At 39.7% G+C, this 18716-nt stretch overlaps 1 protein-coding gene across 1 annotated transcript in view; it reads left to right on the top strand.

Moving 5' to 3' along the window:
* PKN1 (protein kinase N1) overlaps positions 1-18716 on the top strand; it is a 97785-nt gene that overhangs the window by 64939 nt on the left and 14130 nt on the right. Inside the window, exons 3-10 of the mRNA XM_070937410.1 lie at positions 5650-5795; positions 9963-10092; positions 10748-10893; positions 11880-12093; positions 13979-14179; positions 14719-14828; positions 15213-15356; positions 18086-18161. Coding sequence (XP_070793511.1) covers positions 5650-5795; positions 9963-10092; positions 10748-10893; positions 11880-12093; positions 13979-14179; positions 14719-14828; positions 15213-15356; positions 18086-18161 — 1167 coding nt within the window. The remainder of the gene's footprint in view (positions 1-5649; positions 5796-9962; positions 10093-10747; positions 10894-11879; positions 12094-13978; positions 14180-14718; positions 14829-15212; positions 15357-18085; positions 18162-18716) is intronic.

The raw sequence follows: 18716 nt of genomic DNA, 5'->3' as shown, positions 1-18716 counted from the left end.
CACTTAGATTGTGCTAAATTCAGATGTAATATCAGCATTTTTATAACTATATTTTCTTCCTGGTTCTATATTTTAGGAAAGCATATGAAAAGAATTAATGTTATTAATCCAGTTTCAGTTTGCTTCATCTGTTAGAGATGACACACAGTATCAAAACCAAATAATTTCCTTATGTTATAGTTAGCATTATGAAACAAAGTTGTTTAGTTGCCAAGGATTGTTTCTAAAAGCTCTTTGTATAAATCTACACTCCAGTTTGTTGGCAAGTGAAACCTGAGAGTTCAGGAGGGCAGCAGACTTGAATGTTTTTTCCTCCCTTGCTTACGGCTACCCAATCTGAGATGTGAAACACCAGATTTGGATCAGGGATGGGTTCTACTTACCTTTACTACTGGTTCACAATGGGGTCACACGCGCACTCTTCTGCACATGCGCAGAAGCATTCTGATGACATCGGGGTCAGTGGGCAGAGCCTCCTGCCAGTTTTACTGCCAGTTCTATAGAACCAGGGCGAACCGGGGGCGACCCACCACTGATTTGGATAGTAGCACAATGAGACAGAATAGTCTAACTGCAATCCGGTGGTTATCTGATCACAGATCAAGTGGCCCTACTATTTCATTGTCCAGTTTTTATTCCAGCCATTTCAAAGATGCAGATAACAGAAAGATAAGCTCTTGATCTCCGCGGACAGGAATTAACCTTATGGGACAAAAAGCAACAGAAAGAATATGCCATCTCCTCTTGAAGTTGTAGAGATTAAGCAAAATCAAGATGGTGCCCCTGAGTTATTTGAGTAGACATGCCTGTGCTTCTGCTCTTATCTTTCTTGTGGAATCTTGCTCTGCATCTTGTCTTTTAGTAGAGGGTTTAGCAAGGCAAGAACTGTGCTGTAGGACTGCATCATATGTAGAAGTTGCTGAGACTTTATCAAAGAGGAAGTGGCTGCTATCGTACCTGACTTCACTCTAAAACACATGCCACAAAATGGAGGAGGAGAGAAGTTCAGAGAGTAAACAGCTGGAGTAGAAAGGGTTTGGTACATGGGTGTGGCAATTTCCTCTTCACTGGTGGAAAAATAGTAATGATTTTGGGCCCAAAACTCAGAACTCTTGCAAACAAAAACACGAAACACTCCACTGAGCTTTATAGCCTTTGGGGAAATGCTGCTGTGGTATACAGCCGTTATTGATGAGAGGAGAGAATTCTAACTAGATGAATGCTTGATCCTGACTCCATTTAGTCCCACAAATTTTGGTATGATGTTGTTGAGAATACTGTGCATATTCTGTGGGATTACCCATTCTAGAGTCACCCCATGGTGCACTGGCTTAAAAGATATGAGTTGTTCCTTTTCTTTAATCAAGACTGGTAGCACTTTTTTGAGTAACATATGTTGTTGAAAGTCATGAGCTTTTCGGAGCTACAGTTCACATCAGTGGTGAAATCTAAAATTTGTTACTACCGGTTCTGTGGGCGTGGCTTGGGGGGGGTAATGTGACTGGGTGGGCGTGGCCATTTTTTTTTTACTTTTAAAACCATTTTTTCTACAATCTCTTCAGCGAAGAGGTTGTAAATAAATGCTTTCAAAAGGCTCTGACGATCCCAGCTGAGTTGCCTGATCGGCAGAGACTTTTTTTATTTTAAATGCCTCTGACGATCAGGCAACTCAGTTTGGATCGTCAGAGGCATTTAAAAGAAAAAAAAGGGTTTTTTTCTTTTAAATGCCTCTGACGATTCAAACTGAGTTGCCTGATCGGCAGAGACTTTTTTTCTTTTAAATGCCTCTGACCATCAGACAACTCAGCTTGGATCGGCAGAGGCATTTAAAAGAAAAAAAGGTTGTAGGAAAAAATGCTTTTAAAAGTTAAAAAAAAAGCCTCTGATGATTGTGCGGCTCAGCTGGGTGGGGGGGGCAGGGGTTTTTGCTACCGGTTCTCCGAACCACCCGCCTCCATCACCGGGAGCATCAACACCTGCACTTTCATAGCCTGGACTGATGAGGGGGGGTTTCTTAATAGTTTTTAAACTGATTTTAAATTGTTTAATTCGGACTTTTTAATTTTATATTGTATTAATGTTATTACACAATAACATTTTACTGTTGTGAACCACCCTGAATCCATTGGAGATAGGGCGGCATATAAATCGCATTAAACTAAAACTAAATTAAACTAAACTTTACTGATGAAATGAGCTATAGCCCCCAAAAGCCCATTTAAAAAAACATTTTTATCCTACCCTTATTACTTTATAAGTAATTCAAGATGGCGAACATACATAATACTGTACTGCTTCCTATTTTCCCTACAACAACAGCCCTGAGAGGTGGATTGGGCTGAGAGACAGAGACTGGCCCAAAGTCATTCAGTTGGCTTTTATGCCTAAAGCAGGACTAGAATTCACAATCTCCTAGTTTCTAGCCAGCACCTTAACAATTACACCACATTTACACTTTTTAATAAAATGTGTTAATTGGAAGACTCACTACCAGATTCCTTTTGAGGCTACCATGATTCTCTTCCTCTAATGCCTATAACAGGAAGCTGTTTTTCTTTAAAAGTTTTGTTCTAGTTGGCTTCTTTTACTGTACAGCAAGTACCCTAACTACCAAGCAGTAGATACCAAGCCATTCTGCCAGTCTTTCTTAGGAATAAGCATCTAATTTCATAGTTAGATCTTTGCCTCAGAAAATCAGAAGGACAGAAAACGCTAGTTCCAAGATTTAGGACCTTACTACTGTCTAATGCTGGATCCACAAAATATTGTCTCGGACCCAAAATGTACAGAGATAGAATATAGATTATATAAATGCTCTAATAGAGTAGCAGTACCCACAGAATGTAGATAATATATGTACAGTATTATAAAAAACCTTCCTTCATGGTTTTATTTATTACTTATTTATTAATCCAATTTATATTGCTACCTATCTGTCCGAGATAGGTATTTATTCTGTATGGCAGACATACAGAGGAAAAATTGAGAATTCCAGTAAACCAAAACAAAAAACCTAGGTTGATTGAATTTTACCATTTTCTCTTGTGGCCTCATTGGAAATGTGTTCTTCAGTTGAGAAAATAGTGTGATAAATCCTATTGCTACATTTGACATACTTCCATTGTTTAATCTTTTACACTTAATGAAATAATAACATGTTCTGTTTGTCTCTCAGTTCATCACTTTCAAGTAAAATAGGTCCTGCATTAAGTCCTTTTCATTCAGATAGGGTTGTTTCTCTGCACTAATAAGATGCAGCTGCTTTGTAACCGGCATTACCTGTTTTATGGAATTATGTTTGCGAAGGCCTATGATTTAAACCAGGATATTTGCTTTTATGACAGCCAGTTTGGCGTAGAAGTTAAATATTCTAGCTAGAAAGCAGGAGACTTATGAATCTAGTCCTCCCTAAGGCAGGAAGTCAGTGGGATGGTTTTGGGCCAATTTTTCACTTTCAGCCCTAGGAGGAAGACAGCATCAAACCACTTGCCAATAATGTTGCATGGACTTGTTCATTCAGACTGACTCCAGGCACAGAAACACAAAATCCTCTTATATGTGATACTGGTATATTGTTAGTCACAAAGTAGACCATACTAAGAAATCTGACCATTGTTCATAGCAGATCTTCCTTCTGTCTTTCAAGGCTACTCCCTATGTCCTCCATACATATTTTAATTTTATGCCCTATAATTCAGAAGGTTATCAAGGTATCTAAAAATACCACTTAAAGTAATATTTTAAAAATAAGGCTTAAAACAGCAATCAGCAGTAAAAAAATAAATGAAAAAAATAGAGTACCAAAATCTGTTTTACTAAACTAGTGTTCCCAACCAGATTGGTTAACTACCACTTTTATTATCTATAGTGGCTGAGGAATGATAGGCATTGTAATCCTACACATTTAATTCTATGGCTGTGAAAGAACATATAAAACATTTTCTACATTTTAGACATAAAATCATTTTAAAATTTGTTTATATCAGACGTCTATTGAGTAGTCTTCAGAAGAACATTTGAAAATTGGATTACTAGTCCTGCAAAAGGTCCACTTCCCCCCATAACAAAGTAAGGTATTTTGACTGTTGATCATTGGGAATAAGTAGTCTTTAGATACTCCTGTTGTGATCTTTGGAAGTCAAAGAAAATTTAAAATGTGCACTTTGAATTATGGTTAATGCACAAACTAGAAACTGGGAGCATGAGTTCTAACTCCTCCTTAAACATGGAAAACCAGCTGGTTGACTTTGGACCAGTCACTTCTCTCAACCTCATCTCACAGGGTTGTTGTTGTAAGGAAAATAGAAAGAGGAAAGAGTAAAGTTAATCCTTGACTTAACAACCATTTGTTTTGTGACTGTTCAAAGTTACAACAGCACTGAAAAAAGTGATTTATGACCATTTTTTTACACTTACAACCCCATGATCACGTGATCAGTTTTCAGACACTTGGCAACTAGATCATATTTATGATGGCTGCAGTGTCCCTGGGTCATGCGATCATCTTTTGTAACATTCTGACAAGCAAAGTCAATAGGGAAGCCAGATTCACTTAACAACCGTGTTACTAACTTAACAACTGCAGTGCTTCACTTAATAGCTGTGGTAAGAAAAGTTGTAAAATGGGGCAGAACTCACTTAACAATTGTCTTGCTTAGCCACAGAAATTTTGGGCTCAATTGTGGTCGTAAGTCGAGGACTACCTGTATTAGGCATGTTGAGTTATTCATAAAAACAATAAAGGCAGGTTATAAAATAATAAATAAGTGAACAAGAGACTAGAGTATTTTCAAAATATATTAAATTATTTCTCCAAATAAATTGGGTAGACTTGTGACTTCTTCTCTTAAGTTACTGGGTTTACTTACATTTCTTTCCTACCTAGTTTAGTGATTGACCTACCCAAAACTTAGCAGAGGATATAGACCATTCCTTGGTGGACATTCTGACATTCAAACCCAAGAGAGCAAAAGCCAGAATATTGGGGTGGAAAGGAAGGGCGATCAAGTAAGAGATGAACTAGAAAGTGTTAATGAGGAAAGAAGAAAAAAGAAGGAATGAGAAGAAAGTTAAAAGAGTAGTTCAAAAGCAGGAAAGAAGCACTATCTCTGACAGAAGTAGTTATGTTAATGAAGTAAATCAAGATTTAGTCCCTTTTCACAAAATGCAACTAAGAGGGAAATTTAATTTAATTTAATTAATTAAATTTATATGCCGCCCCTCTCCGAAGACTCAGGGCAGCTTTAACTACTCTACATTGGCTGGTTTTTGATAATAAATTGAAATAATTACTCTCTTGCCAATATTTGGTGATGGATTAACACAAAAGGACATTTGTATGAGGGCCCTGAGGCTACACAAGACCTGTTCAATATAATATAAAAATGCTGAGCACTTTTCTGTGGGTTTTTTTGGTCAATGTATATTGCTGACATTGGTGGATTCCCCTCACCTCCATCCCTGGGAATATGGAAGAGAATCTGAGAAATATGTTTCTTTCCCATATCTCAAGTGTCCCTGACACAGAGAACCTTCCATTCTTCTAGACTTGTGACACCCTCTCCTTACTTTCTATTCAAAAATTCAGATGGTTCTTTTTTAGGATGTGCATCCTGCTAATATTAATGTCTATAATTGATCCCTTTTTAGATGCCCCACAATCACCAGGCAGCTTGAGCCGATCAACAGCTACCAAAAGTCGTATTGCTGGTCTGGAAAAGCAGCTCAACATTGAGTTGAAGGTGAAGCAGGGCGCAGAGAACATGATCCAGATGTATGCCAACGGTGCTGCCAAAGTATGTTTGTTTTCCTCTCCACTGTCCTCCTTCTCTAATTGAGGAGCTTCTCTAAGCAGAAGCATTTTTTGCCACTTTACATATTCCCACGCAATATTTCTGCCCATACAAAAAAAATATCTGTATCACTGCCCTCAGCCTGATAAATAATCTGATCACCTATCTAAGTCAGTGTTGCCTTTTGGTAGGCCTGTTCTCTTAAAAATATTAAGTTTTTTTCCAAACTGAAGTAACTAAGAAAATAAGAATTCATATCAGCATTCCTGGTTGCCCTTACATTTTTCCCCCTGCAAAGTAACAAACCAATGTGCTGATTTCCAAAGTTTCTTAGATAATCACAGAATTATCACTATGTTGATGCTCAACATATCTCCTACTAGAAACCTTTGGAATACACTGTTCTAAAATGTTTAAACACGTTATCGCACAAGAACAAGCAGCTTCTGATAACTGCTACTTCTAGGGGTTCAAGTTACCTTGAAGTAGTACATTCCCTTGCTTTGCAAATAGAAACAAAAACAGTGCAATATTTTCTTGGGAAAGGGAAAAAAAACTCATTTGGGGATTAAGCTCATTTGGGGGTTAACCTTCTATGATTAAGCTAGAAGAAGCTTAGCAGGCCAACTCCCTCCTGTGAACCACCCTCAGTTCAAAAAATCTGGAAAAATTCTTCTTTAAAACATCAAATGAAATGGTGTGGCTCATGCCTTAGCAAATTGTGGCCTAAATATCATATATAATTAATCCTATCCAGGGGTGAAATCCAGCAGGTTCTGACAGGTTCTGGAGAACCGGTAGCGGAAATTTTGAGTAGTTTGGAGAACCAGCACCTCTGGCTGGCCCCAGAGTGGGGTGGGAATGGAGATTTTGCAATATCCTTCCCCCAGGAGTGGGGAGGGAATGGAGATTTTGCAGTATCCTTCCCCTGCCACACCCACCAAGCCACGCCCACAGAACCGGTAGTAAAAAAAAATTGGATTTCACCACTGATCCTATCCTGTTTGCTGATCCTTATGATCCAGAAGGCAAGTATTGATTGAATTTATCGCAATGCTTCATTTTAGCATCCACAAACTTCGACAGACACCAATTCTTCTGTGAATCCTGTTTTAGTTGTTTTGGCGTCAGGAATACAATATATATATTTGCATTTTGCAGTTACAGTTTCTCACAATTTGAGAACCTGCCTCCGAATTTTAGAGTGTTCTTTAAAAAAAGAATTATTTTGGAAACAATTTTGGCTGGAAAAGTAGACAGTTCTTGTAAATAACTGAAAACTCAATAGAATCCCTGTATTCCCACTCCACTAGCAACATACAGAGGATAACAGTTGAGTCCCCAGGTTTGGGAAGTGAGTATTTATTTATTTATTTATTTATTTAAATTTATTTATTTATTTATTTATTTAAAATTTATTTAAATTTATTTATTTATCTATCTATCTATCTATCTATCTATCTATCTATCTATCTATCCATCCATCCACCCATCCATCCATCCATCCATCCATCCATCCAATTTATATAGCCATCCACTTGTCACATGACTCAGGATGATGTACATCATTAAAGAGCAATTATGCATTCAATAAAACCATAATAAAACAGACAAAAACCCCCAGAATATGTTATATACTGTAGACAAATAAAGTGCCAGGGGGAAAAAAATCTTCCAGTGGGTCATACTGGTCGCAGACTCAATGCTGAAAGGGGGGGGGGGAACCAGGTTCTTTAATGCCTTCTCAAAGGCAGGCAGGGTCAAGATCAGCTAGATCAGCGGTTCTCAAACTGGGGGTCGCGACCCCTTTGGGGGTCGAACGGCCATTTCACAGGGGTCGCTAAAGCCCTCTCTCACCCCCCCACGCCTTCACTCACCCTCACTCTCTGCTCTGTTGGATTGCCAGCTGTTCGCTTACCCCGCCCACTCCCAATCTATTGCTGCCTCCTGAGTCCCAGCTGATGGCTAGAGGAAAAAAAACTGTTTAAATTCTTGCCGTGGGGCTTCAAAGGGCTGCCCTATAGCCAGTGGTGGGATTCTGCCGGTTCTAGGGGGTTTGGCCGAACTGTTTGTTAAATTGCTGGCTTGCCCCGCCCCTCCGCACCACTATTTATTGCCAATAAATAGTGGTGGGCGAGGGGTGGGCGAGCCAGCAATTTAACAAATGGTTCTGTGTTTTTTTGTAATTTTATTGGCCCGCGGAGCTTCAGCATAGGCTAATTAGCCCTTGATTAGATCGGCTCCTGACTCTCAGCTGATTTGCTCTCAGCTGTTTTGCTCAGGGCTCTGCTGCTTGCTGGAGCAGATTTTTTTCCCCCTAGCTATGCTGAAAAACGAAACTGAAAGTAAAGCAGGCTGTTGGCTTTGCTGTTGCTGCAACATTGGAAAATTAGGCAGGCAGATTTCTTTTCTTTTTCCTCACCAAAAAAGCTAGGTGCAAACAATGGGAAATTTAGGGAAAAAGAGGAGAGTTCAAGATTTTAAAACACAAAAGAAAAAAAGCTCTATTTAACTAGGGAATTGTAATAATTGAGATACTATTAATTGCATATTGTGTTGAAAGCAGAAATGGTTAAGTTGTGGTTTGGAGGAATATATAGGGGAAATTTTTTGGTTTATTATTATTGGCAAATATAATTAATTGATTTGTAAGAAATTGGATTGCATGGAAATAATTGGAATATTCATGTTCATATTGATTCATATACAAAAAAGGTAGTTATATAACTAATTGAATTATATTAAAATGTTGAATTTATATAAAACAACTGTAATATTACATAATTAACCAATGTGAGGATGGATATAAAAATAGATGACAATGGGAAGGGGTATAATATAGAATAGAAGGGAAAAATTGAATTTGATTAAGATTAGAGATGAGGATGAAGGGTAATATTGGCTTTTTACAAAAATAGATGAGGAATAAATATGGCAAAAAGGAAATATAGAAATTGTAAATTTAATTGAAATGACTAAACACTGTTTAAATTTGTGAACCGGCCAAATACTCTGTTCAAAGAAAATACATTGTATGTTTGTATGTGTGTTTCTAATTATTGTTATTTATTCATATTTGTTCTCTTTTATTCTTTAAAGTTTAACAATTCATTCTTTATCTTAATATCTTTATATTTGTTTGGGATTGGCTTTCTTCCCTTTCATCTTTTTTATTGTACAGCAATCTTTCTCCTCAAACCTACCACCTCTCTCTTTTCTTTCCTTCTTACTTTCTCTTCCTCCCCTTCTTCTTCTCCTCCCTACTTCCTCTTCCTTTCTCCTTCTCCTCCTCTCTTCCTCCCTCTCTTACCCTCACTCCTACTCTAATTTCCCTTCCCTTCCTTCATCCCTCTCTATTGCTGTATCTTTTTATGCATATGGACTACTCAGAGGGCTGAAAAAGTTATTTTTGACTGGTCCTCGCACTTTTGACCAGATCTCGAATTTACGACTATTCTCACATTTTACGTTTTTTGCCCTATCTTATCACCATGGTGAAAAGAAGCAGTTGTGAAATGAGTGACATGGTTGTTAAGAATGCTGCACGGGCATAAATGTGAGGATGGTCATAAGTGTGAGGACCAGTCAAAAGTGCGAGGACCTGTCAGAAATGACTTTTTTCAGCCCTCTGAGTAGTTCCTATACACATAGCCATGGCCACCCAGTCACATGACCACCTAGCCACGCCCACAAAATAAGCCACGCTCACAGAACCGGTAGTAAAAAAATTTAGAACCCACCCCTGGTTGGGGGTCACCACAACATGAGGAACTGTATTAAAGGGTCGCGGCATTAGGAAGGTTGAGAACCACTGAGCTAGATCTCAATGAGAATGCTGTTCCAATGGCCAGGAGCAACAACAGAGCAGGCATATCTCCTGGGTCCAGCCAGATTGATTGATTACATTTTAAAAGACGGCCCAACTCATGCTGGATGGGCAGAGTTAATGAGATAATTATTGGAGATAATAATTGTTAATACTTAGGAAGGCAGTCCAGTTTGTGCTGTGGGTATTCTTATAGCTTATTTCTGTCTGTCTGTCTGTCTGTCTGTCTGTCTGTCTGTCTGTCTGTCTTAAACCTATTGCCAACTACATTGGTTTTGCTGTGATTTTCAATACTTTTCTTCTATTGGAGAGAATTCAATCCACCCCTTTGGTCTTCCATCTAGGACCGGAAGTTGCTGCAGACAGCCCAGCAAATGCTACAAGATAGCAAAACCAAGATAAACATTATCCGCATGCAGATTCGCAAGGCTGTGCAAGCTGACGAAGTGCAGCTGACTATGGAAGATGGGCAAGGTGAAGGAGAGGATGAAGAAGAAACCCCTGTTTGCTGCAAGCTCTGTTTGTGCTATAGCCAGGCTGTCACTTCAGAAAGGCCAATGTCCCTGTTGCCCTTCAAACTCTTCAGGAACCAGGAAATGGGTTTTGGAACAGTTTAAAGTCCCGTCTTTTTCCCACCTGATGTGAAACCCCTATTTCTGGGTCTGCATACAGGTCTCTGGGTTTTCCTCTGGAATTAAGTACATATTAGGCACAAAGGGATCTATCATTCTTTTAAATCAGGAATTCCTTTTTTGCACTGGTGGGCACCATAAAATTTAAGAGCATGTCAAAGGGACAAAATGGCTGCTGTGGTAGGTGGGCAGTCACAATACATCCATTTATGTTTATATCCTATCAATGAGGCTGTTCTCTATATTTCCTCCAGTTCCCTCCAGCCTTGGATATTCCTTTGCTATTATTTATAGGCAAATAGTCTTACTTCCAATAGAGCAGTGGACTATATTCTTCCATCATGTTTAATTCCTCTTGAATTTACAAGGGTTGAGGATATTCTAGGAAATACATAGTTAAGGCTGGCACTGAACTAGGTAAATTGTGGTTGCTATTTCAGGGCCCTGGTGCTAAGCATACAAATGGAGATAGACTGACTTTTTAATGTTCCTTGCAGGGAACACAGACCTAAGCGCCATAGAATTGAGAATTGAGGAGCTTCGCCATCATTTCCAAGTAGAATATGCTATATCTGAGGGTGCCAAAAACGCACTGCGTCTTCTGAGCTCCAGCAAAGTTCAGGATCGTCATGCTATTTCTGAGGTAATGGTGCATTTTCTTTGGTTGGTATTATATAATAAAGATACATAAAATGATTGAAGAAATGAAGCAGTAAGCAATTCAGTGCTGCTGTAAATTATGTGATTTTAAAATAACCTAAACTTCTTGTTCCAGTTATGCCATTCTCTGACATATATTTGCAACTTTTGCATTAACTGCTCCCAGATTGGTGTTTCTATATGTTTTTGGCATTACAAGTAAGCATTCTCAGTCGGTGTGCATATTGTCTAAACACAATTTCCTGTGCTAGATAGGCTCAGTTGTCTTTAGACTAAGCACTGTGTCTGACTTTTGGATGGAATCTTAAAAATCACAATTTAGACGAAAGTTGCATTTGATTAAATTAATATGACTTTCTGGTATATTTAATATCCCACTTCTGGCATATTAAAAATTACAGTTCAAAGACAACATTTGTATCTATCCTGGGAGATGGGAAGTCTAGAAACAGAATAAACAAACAAACATTTGAAATGGGTCACAGTTGACATTTTGGGAGGCCACTGTTGATCTGAAGCCTCACATTCTATGCCCCTGGTCAATTAAATCTCTAAAAGAAAAAAAAAAGCGATCAGTTTTTGTCAAATAAGTTGTGACAGGTTTATTCATTGTCAGAACATTTACATCTAAGTTCTAATAATTGCTGGAGAAGAGTTAAAAAACAAGACCATCCCATCACATGTTCTGTTCTTATAAATTTCCTATAACCTGTACCGTGGGCATGGGGAATACTGCACTTTGATTTCCCACTCACAAGCTCTGTAGCTGAGATATGACCTGGGATCCAACAGTCCACTTGCTGAAGAATTAAGGATTGTGTGCCACAGGGTGCTGAGTCTATATCATTGTTAATACGTCAGGTAGATTGTCTTGGTTTGGAAGCTGTGTGGAAATGGAAGGAGAATATAAAATGGGTCATTGCTAGGCTGAGCCAAATTGGCACCTGATGATCTGGGCCTTTGCTGTAGGCACAGACCAAGCTGAACGAATCAAGCCAGAAGTTGGATCTTTTGCGATATTCTCTGGAGCAACGTCTGGCTGAACTGCCTGAAGATCATCCAAAGGCCTGCATCATCAAGGAGGAACTCATCATGGCATCCTCTCCTGCCTTCAGTGCCCGCAATACCACTTCCTACCAGCATAACCAGTATAATACCCTATCAAAGCCATCTCCACTTACAGGTGACTGCACTCCCCCTCCCCGTGGGCATAGGTTGGGTCAATCTATTGCCAGAATGTCTCAGTTTAGTTTTTGACTGTTTTGAGCCCTTTAAGAAGGTGATATAGAAATTAAATTGTAATTCGTAACTGTTAATACAGCAACAATCAGGACATTCCACTTAGTCAGTATCCCCCATTTCATACAACAGTTGTTTTATCTACTTTCTAATCCAGTGGTCACCAACCGGTGGTCCGCGAGAAAATTTTGGTGGTCCGCGGTGCACCAGGGTGGAGGAGCTGCTCCAGGATGAGCAATGGCCAGTCCTGTGACTAGAGCTCTAGAATATGGGACTGGCCAGGCAGCTCATGGTGGGGCTGAAAATCTCCGCTGTAAAGGGAGGTTTGTGCAATTTGCAACTTTGCAGTGCAGCCCTTACTGGCCAGAATGAGCTAATGGTGCAAGGGGTGGTGGTGGTACAGGCGGGTTAAAGCAATGGGTGGCGGCAACCCCGGGCTGTTTCTTCCCCCTGCTGTAGCTTCCTGTTGGCTAAACCACCAGTGGCTGTCCCCGCCCCTCGCCCTCCCTTCTCAGTCACTCCTCGCCTGGCAAGGAAAAGGGAGGGTGGATGGAGATTCATTCCATATTCCAGAGCAGGAGCGAAGCTTCGTTTCTTGCTGGACCTCACAACCGTTTCTTCCGGCCCTTGTTGGTGCTCCACGCACCTCGGTCTCTCAGGGAGACGCTTGACTTCCTCTCCTCCCCAAGACACATGAGATGGCCCATGAGATGGGAGAGGGAAAGAGAATCAGAGAATCAGAGAGAGAATCAGAATGAGAGAGAGAGAGAGAATGAGAGAGAGAGAAAATGAGAGAGAGAGAGAAAGAAAGAGACACAGAGAGAATGAGAAAGAGGGGGAGAGACAAAGAGAATGAGAGAGAGAAAGAAAGAGACACAGAGAGAATGAGAAAGAGGGGGAGAGACAAAGAGAGAGAATGAGAGAGAAAGAAAGAGACACAGAGAGAATGAGAGAGAAAATGAAAGAGAGAATGAGGGAGAGGAGAGGAAGAGGGGGGGACAGAGAAAGAGAGAGAGAATGAGAGGGGGAGAGAAAGAGAATGAGAGAGAGAAAGAGAGGGGGAGAGAGAGAATGAGAAAGAATGAAAGAGATTGAAAGGGGGGAGAGAGAAAGAGGGGGGAGAGAAAAAGAGAAAGAGACAGAATGAAAGAGAAAGAGAGAAAGAAAAAGACAGAATCAGAATGAGAGAATCAGAGAGAATGAGAGAGAGAGACAGAATGAAAGAGAGAGAGTGAAAGAGGGTGGAGAGAAAAAGAAAGAGACAGAATGAAAGAAAGAGAAAGAAAGAAAGAAAGAGACAGAGACAGAATCAGAGAATGAGAGAGAATCAAAGAGAGACAGAATGAAAGAGAGAATGAGAGAGAATCAGAATGAGACACACACAGAGACAGAGAATGAAAGAGAAGAGAGACAGTGAAAAAGAGAGAATGCGAGAGAGAGAGAAAGAAAGAGACAGAGAGGGAATCAGAGAGAATGAATGAGAAAGAGAGAGGGGGAGAGAGAAAGAAAGAGAAATGAGAGAAGGAGAGAGAGTGCCTGAAGGATCCCATCCTGTCACTGGGAGTCCAGGCGCTTCATCAAACGGTGCACTGGATTCATATTAGTGGTCCATGGGATTTAAAATTATGAACTTGGTGGTCCCTGAGTTCCAAAAGTTTGGGGACTCCTGTTATAATCCATTCTTAATGTACCTTCTTTTTTCATACACAAGTGAGATAATAGGATTTTCCCCCCAATCTCTTGCTCACTCTCTTAAGGCTCAAAGAAAGTATTGTTGTTTTTGTTTCAAACTTTCCAGACTTTGGTTCTTAGCAGTTTCTTATTGGCAGGGATCCTGGAAGTGCAGTTGTTGGGCTGTAGTGGATTGCTGGAGGTTGTCCCAGGACGTACCCGTGGCTCCACTGTCTGCCTGCCTTGCAACAGTCCTGGTGAAGCACGGCCTTCGTTCATGAGCCGCAGTGGGAGAGGGCTGTATAATCGCAGTGGTAGTGTAAGCGGCAGGACCACCATCAAATCGGAAGATACCAGCAGTAAGTAATCCTGAGGGCAATCGGCACTAAAATAAGAGATGTTGTGACCTAGGCCCAAGTGCCTTTGTTTCTCTTTTAAGCCTTATGGGAGGGGCCAGTCATCTCCTGGCCTTACTCCTGAGTCGTCCCTTTTGCTTTAGTTGCTCTTGCCTTCTGGCAGCTCTGTGCATGCATGCACTAGGAACAGGCTCCTCCTGTTCCTCTGCCTCTCTGCTGTCCGACTCGGGGGGCTCCGGAGTCTGCGCATCACTCCCAGATGGCCCTGGCCCCATCTCTGACTCCGATGCAGAGCCCTCATCCGGGCCTTCCCCAGACTCCCAGGACTGGCCTATGTTCCTCCCCAGCCTCCTCACTGTCTGAATCCGCTGCGAGCTCCGCAGGCTGCTGTCAGACCACAACAAGAGAGTGAATAAGGGATGTTGGTACGTTTTAGTGTTGCATTGGTGTTAATGCAGTTCAATCATCATGAAATGAAATCCTTATATTCAGTTCTCAATCTTATTTGCTCTTTCTCAACATTCCAATTTTTCCTCTCGTAGATGAAGTAAGTGCTGTATTGAAGCTGGACAATGGAGTTGTAGGTCAGACCGCTTGGAAATCTATTGGCCTACAAGCTTGGAACCAGGTTTTCACAGTGGAATTAGAAAGGGTACGTGCAAAGATGGTGCCTGTTAACGGACTTCAGATACCAGATCTGTGCTGTATAAACATCTCTCTGCTCATATCTCTGTGGCAAAGAAGTCACATTACTCCTCCAATTTCATGCCATGGTCACATGAGTAATAACTTCAGGGAGAGGAGTTATATCAATTATTTCACTTTGCGTTCTAGTTAATGTATTTCATATTTATTAAAGTGCATTGGTTCATAATGATGTTGGTATTTCTGTGTAGTCTTTGGGATCACCATTCTTCAGATAGAGAAATATGGTGAAGCACCTGTTAATTGATTGTTAGGAAATGATTTGGACCTCGCTGTAGGAGTGGTGGATGTGTTGCTGATCTTTTTAATGAGTCCCTTCTCTCCATATCAGTCAAGAGAGCTGGAGATTGGCGTCTATTGGCGTGACTACCGCAGTCTCTGTGCCCTGAAATACCTCAAGCTGGAAGATTTTCTTGATAATGAACGCCATGAAATTCACCTGGAACTGGAGCCACAGGGTACTCTGTTAGCAGAGGTAACAAAATAAAACAAAAATTGGCATCAAGCTGGGTGGGAAGCAACTGAATTTTAATACTTAGATTATTTTAATTGAGTGAGTGGATAGAAATTGTTGAAATCCAAAAAGAACATGGTAGCAACAGCATGTCCCAAATATGTCCTGCAATACTTTTATACAGTGAATGGATTTAAACAATGGCAGCTTTTATATATAAGTGTTATCTGTGCATGTTACAATTGTGGAGAGAATGAAGGGAGAGCATTATTATCTACATGGTACTGAAAAAGTATTCAGGCATCTTATTTTCCTGTTTCCAGTTCTTGTGTGTGATAATTTCAACATTAATCCATATGTGCTGTATGTTTGCAACACCACATACTTAGCTATAAATCAATTACATGAGTTTTCCTTTCCCCCCTCCCAAAGGGAGTGGAGTGGGGAAGATGTGGGCCATTAGATGTCATTGGACTCCCACCAGTCTGGCCAATGTCCAGTCATAATGGAGCTATATTAGCGAGCAATGTTTTATGGATTCTAGGATCCAATCTCTACTCGGCTGCTTCATTATAGAATCAGGCATTTGCTACTTAGTTTATTCAACCTGGAGAGAAAGTCTATCCCTTATCCCGTATTGATACTGCATTGTATCAGAGTTAAAAGCATTCTTTATATAAAAACTGTGGTGTGAGATTCTTCAATTTGTTCACTCAGCCTGTTTGCATCATGCCATATCAGCAATGAAAAGCGGGAGTCAGGTGAAAAGAAACTGACAAAGCTTTATTTATTTATTTGAATTTATTAGCTGCCCAATTTCAAGGGGATTCACCTTATTCCCAGAAGTCAGCAATTTTTCATGAATGTTAAAATCCCAAGTACTTTGAGAGAGCAAATGGTCCTCAGGGAACGCTTAACCAGTGTCAGTAGTAAGACGCCCCACAGTTTATCTTCAGTAACTCAAGGACAAAACATTTTCTTTCTTTCTTTCTTTCTTTCTTTCTTTCTTTCTTTCTTTCTTTCTTTCTTTCTTTCTTTCTTTCTTTCTTTCTTTCTTTCTTTCTTTCTTTCTTTCATCATTGATCAGACATGGCACTATTGCCTGTTGTGAAAATTCAGTTTTACAAATATGTTTTGAAATAATGTTACTACTTTTAAACAATTATTTTGATACTGAGCCCTATTGCAATATGCTACTTGTAAAATTGCCATTTAAAAAAAATAAGGGACAAATAATCAGCAAAGTTATTCCCATTCCACATCTTTCTATTTGCAAAAATTCCCCATATTTTAATCAACCTAGTTTTTTTCTTTATGTGCATCCCCCATATTTAATATTGGATAAAATATTCCCTGATTGTCTTTGAAAAATGGTATTGCAATTTTCAGCAATCAAATCAGTATATGATGATGGAATATTTTAGCTCTAGATTGGAACTAAATTGCACTAAAACTTGAATTATTGTGGGATACCTCGATGTATAATTTATTACAGTTTATGGAACAGATAAGTGGAAATGTTCCTGTAATAAAAGCTCAGCCTTAAAAAATAAATGTATAACTGTAGAATTACTGAGCAAAATTGTCAGATAGTCTGGGACAACATTGTTATTTTTTGATGTCCTACATTTTACATGATGCTAAATTTCAAATCATTAAACATAATGGATTGCAATGGATAAATATTTCATCCTTTGAAATATTTCAATTTAGTACAGTGGACTAAAACACTGTTATTAACATCTGCTGCTTGCAATTACTGCAAGTTCAAATTTCATCAGGCTCAAGGTTGACTCAGCCTTCCATCCTTTCAAAGGTAGGTGAAATGAGGACCCAGATTGTGGGGGCAATAAGCTGACTTTGTATAAATATACAAAAGTATGAAGGCTATTGCTTAATGCATTGTAAGCCATCCTGAGTCTCCGGAGAAGAGTGGCATATAAATTAAAGAAAAAAAAAATCGGTCAGTTTCTAATGAAACTTTTTACTTTATGGAAAATTTTTGCCATCACAAACAATTCACATTACAAGATTATTTTCTTATAATTAACACTATCCTTGAGATGCTAAGTGAAGTAAAAATATTTTAGTTTTGTTGTGCTTCATTAATTGGGTTAGAGGTTCTTATCCAGTTGTGACTCTCCAGAAGCCATACTAGATATCCTTGCTTGTAGAGTCTCAAGGCTTTAGCTTGGGGCTGGATCCCACACTTTAACTCTTAAACATGCTGCTAAGATTTTGTATTATTCCAAGATTTTTTTTTTAAAATCTCTCTCTGCTTTATTTGTTAAACCTATGGCTTTAATCATTTTGGGACTGTGTTTATTTTATATTTCAGCCAGGTTGTGATTCACTTTGAATGTATTAAAGATAAAGAGTAGTAGGAAAATATTCATAAATAAACATCTGTGATTTCTGGTTATAAGCTTGATTTGGGGGATTTGACCTTTCAGCTATTGTAGAAAATAGGCAGTAGAACTGAGGGTGGGAGGCTTGCACTCTGAGGGCTGATGGCTGATGAGGTGCTGATGATGTCTGAGGAGGAGGAAGAGGACTGAATTCCTCCTTTTAGATGGAGGCTCCTCAGCCCCAATCAGCCAGAGGTTGCTGTTTGCATCTGGATCGATCTAACTTGCTGAACAGCCTCAGAGCCTCAAGACTGCTTTTCACTGCAGCAGTGTTGCAGCAGGAGCTATATCTCAGGATGCAATGCACCTTTGCCTGGCTTACAGTACACTCTCTTGCTGCAGGTTATCTTTTTTAACCCTGTCATTGAGCGCATACCCAAGCTCCAGCGACAGAAGAAGATCTTTTCCAAGCAGCAAGGTAAGGAATCAGACCACAGTTTGAATCTTGATCAGTCAGCTTTGCCTGGTCTGCTTGGGCGCTTCCTTAGTCTACAGTGTTGCAGGACTGGGTCATACTGATTGCCAGCTTGGTTAGCTTTGAGAGAGAAATGGCATTGGAAATAAGGTGCTGGAGTATCACATTGGCATATTTTTCTTGTGGAAGATCTGTTGTTGCTCTTGCGACAAATAATGTTGTTCACATTATTCTCATCGTGTGAATGAGGAAGTATGAGGATGAGCAAGCCAAAGATGAGCTTCTCCAACGTATTTTTTTCTCCAAGGGAACATTTCCTGCTAGGAGCTTGGACAGAAAAGTAACTTATTGGCCACCCCAATGAAATTTAGTCTTGTAATGTATTCAGCTATTTTTGGCTGCATTTAAATACCCCATTCCATAAGTTGAACACATCATTTTCATAAAATGGCTTCAGTAGTTGCTTTCATTAAATGTTAAATACCTGCATCTTTTATGAGAAAAATACACATGCATGGGTATCTAGAAACATACATAGCGTACTTTAAACATTAAGAG

This window comes from Pituophis catenifer, unplaced genomic scaffold, assembly GCF_029215685.1.
Source record: "Pituophis catenifer annectens isolate HBS135680 unplaced genomic scaffold, rPitCat1.0.hap2 SCAF_2, whole genome shotgun sequence".
NCBI lineage: Eukaryota > Metazoa > Chordata > Lepidosauria > Squamata > Colubridae > Pituophis > Pituophis catenifer.
The sequence above is the reverse complement of the archived record's forward strand: the minus strand, read 5'-3'. Positions and strand labels throughout refer to the sequence as shown.